General features: G+C 39.1%; 1 protein-coding gene across 4 annotated transcripts in view; it reads left to right on the top strand.

Moving 5' to 3' along the window:
• The window catches only part of ptprub (protein tyrosine phosphatase receptor type Ub), a 212,781-nt gene that overhangs the window by 114,194 nt on the left and 85,908 nt on the right, over nucleotides 1-12,679 (top strand). For all 4 annotated transcript variants that reach the window (XM_055042255.1, XM_055042254.1, XM_055042253.1 and 1 more), the window contains exons 4-5: nucleotides 6,398-6,479; nucleotides 10,737-10,852. In XM_055042255.1, coding sequence (XP_054898230.1) covers nucleotides 6,398-6,479; nucleotides 10,737-10,852 — 198 coding nt within the window. The remainder of the gene's footprint in view (nucleotides 1-6,397; nucleotides 6,480-10,736; nucleotides 10,853-12,679) is intronic.

The following is a 12,679-nucleotide window of genomic DNA, read 5'->3' as shown; positions in this document are numbered from 1 at the left end:
TAATGATTAACATAGTATTTATGAAAAAAAAAGTCCCATTTGACATGATTCAGACTCTTTACTTTTTGTAATTTATGTATAAATTCTCTATCCTAAATCACTCTGAAGGCCATGGGGCCATGTCATTTAACAACCACAAAATGAATCATAACTAAAAGGAAAAGAAAAAGAAAAATGAAACTTTGTTTTCATCTTTGAAAATCTAAAAAGTTTTGTGTGGTTTTCTATTCAGTTCTCTTTTCTTTTATACTCCCAAACTAAATCCACTTGCCATCATCAGTCACTTAACGGCACGCTGTTGGCAGGACCACCAAGCCGACCGAGGAGTAGCAGGAACAAAGCCACCGTCAAAAAACACCCAGTTCTTCTTATTTCCAGTGGGGTAAAATATCGCCAGAAGAACAAACATCCCTTAACAAAGAGTCTTTTAATCAAAGCTTTCTGCCTGTGTGTTAGTCTCAGGGCGTATTGCTGCGCACAGATTTCTTGCCTGGATACAAAATGTCAGTGTAGCCGTTTGCACTGCAGAGATACAGATGGAAGTGATGGTCACAGAGGCTTGTTTGAAGATTTTGTTTTAATGAAATACTGTTTACGGTGCACACAGTCGCTGTTTATGTCTCCAAAATGTCATTGTGAAATGTAATTAAAAAGAGTCGGCAAAATGCTCTGATAATCACCAAAACTAAGAGGATTAGATGCTGAAAATAAATCAAAAAATATCATCCAAACCTGATTCGTTCACCCACCTGCTGGTTTGAAAAACTATCTACCTGATTACTTTCAGCATGGGTGCTTTCAGATGTTATCACTTAAACAGGACTTTGCAGATTTTTGGTTTTTCACAATATATCTGTGTGCTATTTGAAATAATTGTTTCTCTTTTAATAATAAGCTTAATTAAGCTCCCATTTTTGTGCCAGATTTACATGCATCACTCCTCCCCGACACCAGAAAATTCAGTGGATGTTCAGGTTGGAATGCGAGATCACCTTGAAGCGCCTCGACAGAAGATGTCCTGTGAGATCCGTGTACACTGCCGTATTCCTCACTGCGTCTTATTGGTAGAAGTGTTTGCAATACCTGGAGAACCCTGTTATCAAATATTAAAGATGTTATCCAGCCCTCCTAGACGGCCGAATCGAGCCACAGACCGCCCCTCCCTCACCTCTTCTCTGACTCGCACTTTTCCTTTTACTTATTCATCTCTTATTTCAAATGTCAGAAACTTCTCAGCTTTTCGTCTCTTCTGACTTCCAAAAACCTCCTTTTTTAACTCTCTATTTTATTCATTATTGCTTTCAGCTCCGCTGCACAGTTCGTGGTAACTGTTACTCTAAGCTTAGTTATCTTGTGCTAAATTTGTGTAACTCATGAAGCTGACTTGTGCTAATGCTGTGTATGGAGCATATTTCAGTTTCTACTCTCTATCTTGCTTTCAAAGATGATAAATAAAGCTGTTTGGGAATATTTTCGATGGCAAGAGTCACCAACGGTCTTGGCACAAAAAGTAAAGAAAATCTAATTTGTTGACTTGTCAAACCCTAAACATCTACACTAATTACAGATTCTTTAATTCATAGTTTGTAATTTACAGCCATTTCCCTTTATATATGAAAGCAATGAAAGGGAGACTTTTATTTCATCCAGAAAAAGTGACGAGGATTCTAGTTCACCTCCAACTCAGGTTTACCATCAGAGTTAAATTATATGGAAAATTGTAATAAGTAAGATTATTTCTAACTCCTTTGGCTCTTTATTGTGGTATTCAAGCTGCAGACTTTTTAGATTTGTAACAGTCAGGGATTATTGTCCAGCTGCAGCAGGTCACTCTGTAATAACAGGAGGTGTGTGTATGTTTTTTTTAAAGTACAAAAAAATAAAGACAGAACTCAAGAATCTTCCTCAAAGAAATCCATTGTGACAAAATGATGAGTTTTTTTTGTCACTTTTGTAAGCTACAGTTTCACAGTTGTGACTGATTGTAGGGCTGGTAGCTTCAAACCCATATTCACAGTTTCCCTTCTGCCAAAAGCTCCAGCAAGGATACAGATTCTAACAAAAGAGTCCAAAAAATATAAAAAGAGTAGAAGACGTCCATTGGAGCTTCACTCCCTCAGAACTCAAATCAGCTTTCACCTGACCACAAGAAAGAGATTTCACTTGGAACAAATGACTTTTTGTGAATTCTGCCCAACTTCTCTCAAATGGCCTCGACAGATGGGCTTTTTACTATCCTGTTCTTGTTTCCCCCCCAAAAAATGAAATAATCATTTTAGCCAGACTTGAAGCAAGCACAGGCAGAGGTTTAAAACGTGTCTAAAAAGTCCACACACTCCCGCTGAAATGCAGAAACAGTACAAATCATTCTCAGATTCCAAGTGTCACATGGAAAATGTGACACTTGGAAAAACTAAGACATCCTATTTACATAAGTATGCACACTGCTATGATTACATCAGCAGCTGACAGTAGATATATAGTGATTCATTTGAACTAAAGCTCAGTTGGCCTAGAAGGATTTGAGTTATTGGTAATTGGAGAAAATATTGGACAACAGTGACTTTTCAAAAGCTGACCGTTTCTCCTTCACTGATAAAAAGACAAATTGGTAACAGCTTCGTGAAGGAGCCAATAGTCCAAGAGAATCTCAGATGGTTACATACTTTTTCTCTTCATGCTGGTTGCAATCCTCATGTGACTCCTGTACTCACCACCTGTTTGGACTAAGGAGTAAGTTCCTGTGACAGAGGCCCCGTCTTCCAAAAAACCAAACAAAATAACATCTGTACAAAACTAAAATCTCCTAAGACCTTGTGAGTGAATTTCCTAAAAGTGATGAAACCAGACTTGAACTTTTGGGACAAAATTCCTAAAGGGATGCTTGACACAAAAAACACAACACTGCAGCGCAGCAGAAAAACTGGGAGTGAGACACTGTGGTGAGCATAATGGTCCGAGATCGTTCTTCCTTTAGTAGAACTATGTCTTATTTTTTTGTCAAGGTGGATAAAATAATAAACAGTTGAGAACACCATCTTATTTTGTGTCTGCTACAGGCTGAATAGCATACGGTACATCCAAAGAAAGAGGAAAATAGCCCCGCCAGATGAAAAAGCAAAGTTTTGGAATGGCCTTGTCAATCTTGAGCTAAAGCTGATCGAAAACCCTGTGGGGTTTGCTGAAGAAGCTATTGGACAGGATTTCCTTCCACCCTGATAAATCTGGAGAACTTTTGCAAGGGAAAGTCGACAAATATTGTCAAGTCAATATGCTGCCTGCCTACAGATTCCTACTAGTGAAGACTGAATTCTGGAACTCAAGACTTGTTTCAGCAAATTATTCGTTTTTTCCTGTATATTTTCAAGAGCAGCTTTTTATTTCAGTGAAATTATGCAAAAGGACTTTTTACAAAACAGGTGAAAAATAGATATTAGCACCCTTTATATAAGCTGTATGTTTCGACTCCTCCAGGCATTATCCATCTATTATTTCTCTAGAACACAAACAGCAATCAGACAGGAGGTGGATAAGCACTCCTATATTTTAGGACCTGTTATGCTTTGCCATTATCAGAGCCCATCTCTGTTTCTTTTCCTTCACAGTATCCTCCAAACTGAGAGCCCATGCGTACCAAGAAAGATCGCATTGAGATTTCTGACGCTTGCACTGTTGTCTCGCACTTAGCCGTTATCCTCTGGCATTTCCACCCGAGCAGATTTAGCTCAGCACCGAAGCATTTCTCTGTGAACTTTTAAGGATTTTTAGAGAAATCTAATCTGTAGCTCAAAAAGTGACTGAAAGCCTTGCGTGTCTAATGGAGGAAGGTAGAAGCAAAATAAATCTCTTCTTTATCTGTAGACATTACCGTTGTCTCTAAAGAACAATATAACGGGGTAATGTAATATGTTCTGGTAATGTGCATTTTATATCTGCTGTAAATCACTTGCTGTTCCTCTTTTGCCTTTTTTTTTTTTTTTTTCCTTTATCTCCAGAGGACGGTTTCCAGGCTTTCACTCCTAGTGGAAGAAAAGTAACAGCTTGTTAGAATATGCAAAGTTTTATTGGGAAAGTGGATTTCAATAAAAATCTCTGAAGTTTTTTTATTGAAACAAATGCTCTAAACGTCTCCCTCCTAATAAGTTCCTTTCCTAATGGCTAAAAAAAATTAGGGATTAACCAGTAATCAATCTGCTCAGCGCTTCAGCTCAGCAGAGAGTAATAACAGCTTCAATTAAAGTCTAAAAGATGTTCTTTTTTTTCTTGCTTGTATACCATTAAGCCTAATCAGTGTTTCTGGCTAATTTTGATGCTGGCCTAATGGCACGGCCGTGCGTGTTTACCCAGCTAATTTAGTTCAATACACTGAAGTAAGTTGGGTTTTAGTCATTACTCCTATTATTATTTTTTGTTGGAAAACACAACAAAAAATAATAAACAACTCAGAAATAGAGGAGGAAGAGGGAAGGGGGGAATTGGGTACAAATAAAAAACATTTGACAATGCAGGAAATTAATCCTGAACTAAGAAGATGATGCGACTCAGACTTTGTAGAGAATCGGCAGCCTGAGAGGTGGAGGAAAGAGTGGAAGTTTTTTTTTTTTAAAGTGGGGGCAGCTGCTTCCAGCTCAACTTCCCACCTTTTCTTAGGAACAAACAGAAAAATTGACTCTGGCAGAAGAAGATTAGCCTCAGTTTTTCCTCCCTGAGAAGAGTAGCCAGGGCAAGGCGGGGTCTCAGTCCAACCGCAGGAGACCCACCTGCCAGGACCTTTCCTTCTGTGTTCCTGCTCACCTCTCCTCTTCCTCCGTTAGCCCTGCACATCCCGTTTCTGGCTGATTCTGCCCAGATGGGTTTTTTTGGCTGACCCCAATCTCCTCTCTTCCCCCCCAGGATATTTCTGTGAAAGGTTCTTCAGGGGTCATAGGCAGCCGGGTTTGTTGTCAGAATAATCTGTTTCATCCTTTTTTAAGTCCAGCAAGGTGGACTGAGTCTGTGCCACTGACTATAGTCGGATGGACAGCAGACCAGAGGTCCAGAAGACGTCTTTGTGTTCCTCCAGTGAGGATTATATTTTTTGTTTTTTTACATGCAGTCTATCAGTTAATTGATAGGGGAAAAAAAGATCACAAGATTGTTCTAATGCTACAGAAACACAATCATCATACGGGCAAAAAGTGCAAAAAAATGTGGCGATGTTTTAATCCTCTCTAATGTGATAACCCCTCAAATATCAACTGTCTTGAAAAGCCAGATAAAACTAAAAACTTAAGTTCACCTGTGATTTATATGATTTCAATATGATGCAGCTGTTCCTTGCCATAAAGTTTGGGCTTTAAGTAGCAGAATATAGCAATTACTGGAGGACACTGTTACTGCTTAAAATGTGACACATGCAAAACATATGAGTGTGAAAGATAACATTGCCCATCACCCTGGATGTAACATAAACATCTAAATTTTGAAAAATGTTCTCAGCAGAAAGTAATACTTTTGGAAAGCACTTTACTGTGTCTAATTCCTACTGTTATCTATTGTCAGATTTTCTAACGTTATGCACTAAAAAGAAACATCTCTCTAAAAGTAATCATGCCCTTTAATATGTGAAGGATCTAAGCTCCGCCAATCCACCTGGAATAAACATTAATAGTTTACAGGACATGTAGTTTTAGTGAGTGTGTGTGCATGTGTGTGCGTGCGCTGAGGAAAGGAGTTAAAACCTAAGACGTGGTGATGAGAAGCATGCGGTAATCGTTTGCTCCTCGGATTATGAGAAACAATAACTCAATGCTTGTGTATGATCAAACACATGGATGGAAGACTGTCCTTGGTGCTCCGAAAACAAACATCACCCCTGTGTCTCATAACTCTCCCACTATTATTGGAGATGGTGATTTGATATTGATTAGGTTTCATGAGAGCCCAGTGCTCATCTCGCTTATTGTTCCACGGGACAGAAAGGAGGTTTGTCCTCCCTTGGGTATGGTGGCCTTGTGAAAGCTGTATTATCTGCTGTTATGGCTTCTTAGCAGCTCGTGTCCTGACTCTACGATGGCGCTCATGACTCAGGCGCCACATTGTGTGGTTCGTGATAAAGCAATTATTTCCCATGGCCCCACGGAGAGAGACAAAACTTATCCGTCTCTGCGTTGAGCCTTCGGTACATGTCTTATTTTTCTCATTGTCTCCGCTTTTGTTTTGGGTCAGTAGATGTGAAATGGGCTTGTTTCCAATTAATGTGTCTGCCACCGATGGGAGAACAAGATCAACTAAAACATAACACACAGCTTTCAGTGTTGAAAATCACTCCTGCTCTTCATCTGTGAGAGCACTGAGTTACTGACACGTGCATGCTCATACAGAGCTGGTTATCGTACACTTATGCTTGCTTTCACAGGTGCTGATTGAGGCAACCGTTTCCAGGGAGCGGCGAGGTTACATTGCCTTAGATGACATCATGGTGCTCAACTACCCCTGCTGTAAGTGCCACTTCACACAACAGTTGCACAAGGTGCTGCATGCCAGCCACATTAAGTGATTGTTATGTAGAAATGTGTGAAAATATATCTCAAAGCCGCTCAAAACATCAATAGAGCTAAACGAAGAGTTATGACTGAATAACCTTTCATGGCAAGTGGGTTTATCACACAGCACTCTGACTGGATCTTCAAACCAGATATCTGAAACATTTTTAAAAAATTAAATTTTTATATCCCTGATTAGGCTTTTGGATATTTCAAACAGTGCTCATCAAAGAATAAATGACATTTCTTTTCTCAGTGAAGTGTGGAGTGAAGAAGCTCCAGATACCAATAACAATGTTTTTCCTGCCAATTTCTTGGTCAATAAAATCACAACTTGTGACAACCACAGTGTAAATATCTGGTGATAATATTATTAGTATTAGTATTATTAAATGATTATTTTGTAGAAGGAAAGCTGTAATTGTGGATATGTGGAGCTGGAGCTGGTAGAAAGGAAAATTGAATCAATTTGTCCAAAAACTGACATTTAGGACTTTTAAAATTTGTAAAGGTGGAAAGACTCTTCTATGTAAACCAATTAAAAAGAATACATTTAAATTGTGCCTAATGCGTCAGCGCTGCCACTTTAATTTGAAAGATTTTTCTTTCTCCTAACACAATTCCAAGTTTTGAGCTGTAAAATAAGTACAACATTATTTTAAATAGATATATTTAATGTTAATTCTAACTAACATTATTGAAAGATAACAGCCTATGTTACTAGAATACTATAGATGTTACAAAGTCAAAGTCATTGTGTTATACCATTAGTATGCACAATTGGTTCTGAAAACCCCGAATACACAAAATGTCAACACTTACTTTTGCTCTATGATTGTATCTTTAAAGCACTTACTGAAGCTGCTTTTCTGGGCAGATTTTACAGTTCGTTTTTAAAAGGCTTTTTTTCCCCACCAACTGTCACAGTCTAAAGCTTTGTGAGAAGGCAGTCCAGGGAAGGCAGTCCAAAGGGCTTTTTGTGTCAGTAGTGGAAGAAGAGTGTTGCAGTTCGGTGTGTTCTCGGCCCCTAAGGACCTCCTGCAGAACAGAGTGACTAAGACACCTGAACGTACCTGGACAGAGCCACTCTCTTAACTCGAGGCGCCTTGTCGGCACACTCAACACTTCCCAAACTCAAATGGGGATCAACTCCCTGCTAATGTCACAGGAGAACTGTTGTGATTCTGATGAAGTTGGACATTGCAGGCTTTCTGTGCTACAGATCAGCGTTTTTATGACGAGAACACCAGCTGTGAGATTGGGTCACACTCGTACTGTATACTTACCACCCAGCAGGCCACCCTGCTACTCCCAGACACAACAGATGGCATCTGCTGACTGCTCCCACTGTGGCCATTAAATAATTAAGACTCTCATCAAGACCTGAGCGCGCCTTATGATGTGGCGCTTGGCCAGCTGACATCTCTTGGCAGGAGGAGTGTGGGGGAAGTACGAGACAGAAGGCAGCAGAAACCGTTAAATGGTCAAAAATAGAATAAACCTATAAAAAACCCTCCATGTTAAGAATTCTGGTTAAAGCACGGTTGACATTTCAGTTTTATTCTCCTGAGTCGCAGTCTTTGACTCTGAAACTAGTGTTGCAGTTCAATGAAATATTCATCATGCTAAAGAGTCCTGAGGATAAGATCTGACACATTTAGCCGTACAACAGTGAGGCTCCAGCCAACTGGGGTGCATAGTCTTTTTCACTCGTGCTCATCTCCCTGTTTGTTTACTGTCTGTTTAACTCTCAGGCATAAATAATGAAACATTCGGAGAGGAGGGCGGGGGGCGTGCAGTTGCTCAAAGGAACATGGTGGCCACATGTGGGGTACAAATACAAGCACTTTCCCTAACTTACTGTACAGAAACAAGATCAAGAAATTTTCATCTCCATCTCTGCAAAATAGAGACACAGTTTTGTGCAAATCTGAGCGGAGATGAGTGCGATCCAAACATTTGCTTCTCCCTGATGCTTCTGCTTCACAGTTGCTCTCTCGTCGCCACCTGCCAATCATCTAGAGTGGCACGTCGGCATGTCCTACACAGTTTTCTCAGGGATGGCTGGCAGCGTGGTCGGCATTTACCCGGCACTTTGGCACAGCAGGGGGTTGCTTCTCACTCTTTAATTGTTAATTGCAAAGTTGGACGAGAGAGCCACTCCCACATGCTGACTCATTGGCAGCTTAACTCACCACACTGGGACATTATTAGTCAATCCGTGGAAGGTTGATGCTCACTCTGTGGCTTTTCTTTGGAAACTCACACCTACATTATGCTCATCAATAGAGGTCGATCCTGTCTCTGAGCAAGTTATTTTAGTAATAGACACTCTGCAGACGTTTTCAAGCATGTTTGCTTCAGATTCTTTTTTTTTTTCAGGATTGATACTCTCCTAGACCAAATCTTCCACAGGAAGAAATAGCAAATGTTCACATTTTGTGCTGGTGGATTATAAATAGGTTTGACGATGGAAGCAAGAAACTAAACAAATAGAGCAGGAAAGTTATTGAAAATGTAAACAAATTGTTCACTTAGTACCCAAAAGTTTAATGTTAATTTTTTTGATTTGGTATTTATAATAAATATAGAAAAAAATATTAAGATTATAAAATACATTACAAACACAGTTTAGAGAACAGAGTCAAGTTATAAACATCTATTAGGGTTGGAGTTCTAGAGCAGAAGTGGGTCTGACTTTTTTCCTCTAATTTTCTCAGAAATCATCGATGATCAATTCAACCTTTTCATTTAGTTCTTGTGAGGAGCATTTAATTATTTGATCTTAAAGTTCTTGAATGGGTGTGGATTTGTGAAATGTGATGTAGATAGGATGGTGCTAGACCATGAAGAGTGTTAAACACCAACAACAAAAGATAGAAATCTCTCCTGTTACATGGTCATGTTTTCATGTATCGGCCAGGAGTCATTTTCTGTCAGGCATTCACTTTCACCCTCCGATTCCAAAGACAGGAAGACTGTTGTCTCAAATTTCTTACAATATCCTGAGTGTCTTGGAGCAAAAAAATAAATGGTGGACTACAAAAAAAAATCACCTGTGTTGAGCCAGAGGATCTGATGAGCTCTCCAATAAGACAAAGGTATCTGATTCTCAACTCAGATTATGACCCGTACTAAGGCTGACTGCAGCCCAACATCCACAAGACAAGGTCTGGACTTCAAAAACCAAAACATGCATTTAAAGACCTTCTCTTCTTCATACAACGTTCAACTTTCCCCTTTTGACTTTGCAAGGAAGCACCAAAGATGTACCTTTGACAGATGGAAGAAAGTGACAAGACAAGGTTTTGTTAAGACAGTCCTGATGGCTTTAAATATTACTGGTATGACAATAACTCCCATTGAAGATATTTTCTACATAAGAGTGAAGGAGGCTCTCTTGTGATCTAAGGAGATTTTGACTTCAGTGGAAGAATGGAGCTTCAGGTTGTTTAGGGGCATCAAGTGTGCAGCTGGCTATGTGGAGATGTTGCAATTGATATTCTTCTTTCCTGGGAGCCATTGTGTCTGCAGTGATACGGAGTCTTTTGTGCTAAAAGCTGTAGTTCAAACCTGTTTTGTACCAATCTGTTTGTTCTCCTCATCTAATTTCCACAACTAAATGAGGATGAATTGCAGGGGTTTACAAAAATAGATGTCTTTTTCTGAGCATACATACCCTCTTATGAAAACACTCACCACAAACACATCGAAGCAAATATTTGAAGAGATCAACCAGAATGGTGCTACTATGACCAATTCCTTTTTTGGCACTCTTACTTCCGTTTTTCTCATTGACGGTTGTAAACTTTTGATCAACTAATGAAAAGCCTCTGATGTAATTTTCAAGAAATTGCTTTATCTTCATCTTTTTTTTCCACTCATCTTACAACGCCCCATATTGCATTGATCTGGAGCAAAAACCATGCTTTATAAGAGGCCTTTATTTAACTTTATTTTTTTGTGAATTACAATGTGAACTGCTTTTTATTATGAAGTTGAGAAATTACAAAAAATTATAATGTTTCTTGTTTTCTTTCACTTTTAAGAGAAAGAAAGAAAATGTGAATGTTTTGAATATGAATCACACACAGATAAAGGCTAGAAGAAAAATTTAATTGCGACAATTTATTAAATCAAATTGAAATTTGCACCTGTCCCGTTGTAATCAAGAAAAGCCTGGGTGATTCTCTTTCTTTTTTTTTTCTTTAGATAAGGCCCCACACTTCTCCAGGCTGGGAGACGAGGAGGTAAACGCTGGCCAAAATGCCACTTTCCAGTGCGTTGCAGCTGGAAGGGCCTCTGAGGCGGAGAAGTTCCTACTGGAGGTAAGTAGTGTGATGGAGTTTCCGACTGAAGTACCTCATGTATTTGAGCTTGTTCAGTTATTTCCATGAACAAAAGCAATGTGAAATGTCGTATCAATAAAAGCAAGAACTGAATTTAGTTCATGTTATATTGCCATAGGGTATGGCTGAGTTAGTTTTTCTGTTTTCTGATTTACACCAGAGCAAAGAGTAATCAAATAAAACTCTATGATTATACACACAGAGTCCTTAAACATCGTATGGATGAATTATTAATGTTTGACAGGAGATACGAGGCTTGGTCAAGGGCAAAATGTTTCTTGCCGTCATTTCATCGACTTGTTTGGTTGTGAAGTAAGAAGTTTCTGAATAAAATGTTAAAAAATAATCAACATATTCTTGGCTGGAAAGGTCAGGAGTTGACAACCAGCCCAGAATAAAGGAATGAGTTTGTAATCTAAAGTGGAAATTGGGAGCTGGGTTGTTACTTTAGGATTTGTAAGCTGTCATGTTGTTTTCTAATAAAGAACAAAACTTGCTTTTGTGGATGTGTTGGAGTGTCATAACTTGCTTTTTCTATAGATATGACTTCTATAATGTTCTAGAAAAAAATGTTTTCTTTACTAAATGAAGAAATTCAAGTCAATAAGAAATTTCTTACTTTGTAAATGTTAATACACCTAACATTTCTAAGAAAACATTAAAAATGTTAACTTTTTTGGAAGCGGGATGTAAGACTTTTTTTACAAGACACTTTTAAAAGTTGAATGCTCTGGAGGCTTTACAGGTGGATGTTTCACCTGATTCTAGCAAACCGGCCCAGAGCAGCTCCTGCAATCCTTTATCTTCTACTTATCAGAGATTAGTCTGCAGTACTAGCAGGTCCTGGCACAAAAACATCAGACGTCCCTCTTCCCAGTGACACTCTACAGTTGGGAGAAGAGATTTGCAGACTTTCAGTCAACTTTCCTGTCTGCCTCCTCCCGTTCAGAGATGCCCATAAACATTGATGTTTACAGAAGTTACCCTGTCCAGATGCCTTCAGCATCTCAGCTGACTCTGCAGAGAAGCAGCAGTTTTACTCCAACCTTCCCCTCCTGCTCTACTTCAGCCGTCCTATAGGTAGAGCTCAATTCAGCTGCTTGCGTTCAAGATTTCTGCCATATAATCTGAAGATGGACTAAGACGCAAACAGGAGCTGGAGAGGAACACTGAGTGCATATTTTACTGATAAATAAGAAAACGTATAAAGCTTGTGACAGGCAGAGAAAAAAGAAAAGGCAACGGGATGCAGCTTAGGGGAAAATAGATGGAGGAACAAGCAGAGAGTATTACAGACCAGACAGCTTAAATACACTGCAGTGGAGAAGACAGTGGCATGGGAAGCAGAGGGACTAATCAGAGGCAAGCACAGGCAGCTGGGGAAGAGAGCAGGCAGAGGGAAATTAGGATATGAAGACCAAATCCAAGTTGATAAACAGGAAAAGATTAAAACAGGAAACGCAGATTATGGGATTGCAACAATCTTCATGACAGTCTTTTGTTCAAATCAGCGTTAAAAACAAACATCTGTTTTACTGTAAAAGAAGCCTTAAACTACTTATCTTTCCACCACTTTATCACATCACTTGTGAACAAGACACCAACTCCTCTGCTTGACACCACTACGTAATTCTTAAAATCTGATGATACCTACTGAGTAACGAATCAAACAATTGGAAAATATAGCCATAACAGATCTGGAAAATACTGATGAATAAGTGGAAATATTTTACTTCCCAGATTTAAATAGATCTAAAATTGTAGAATTGACACCATCCATTATTTCTAACCTGACCTGCACCAACC

The sequence above is a fragment of the Poeciliopsis prolifica genome, unplaced genomic scaffold, assembly GCF_027474105.1.
Source record: "Poeciliopsis prolifica strain line A6 unplaced genomic scaffold, Auburn_PproV2 SCAFFOLD017, whole genome shotgun sequence".
Classification (NCBI taxonomy): Eukaryota; Metazoa; Chordata; class Actinopteri; order Cyprinodontiformes; family Poeciliidae; genus Poeciliopsis; species Poeciliopsis prolifica.
This window is presented reverse-complemented; position numbering and strand designations above follow the sequence as displayed.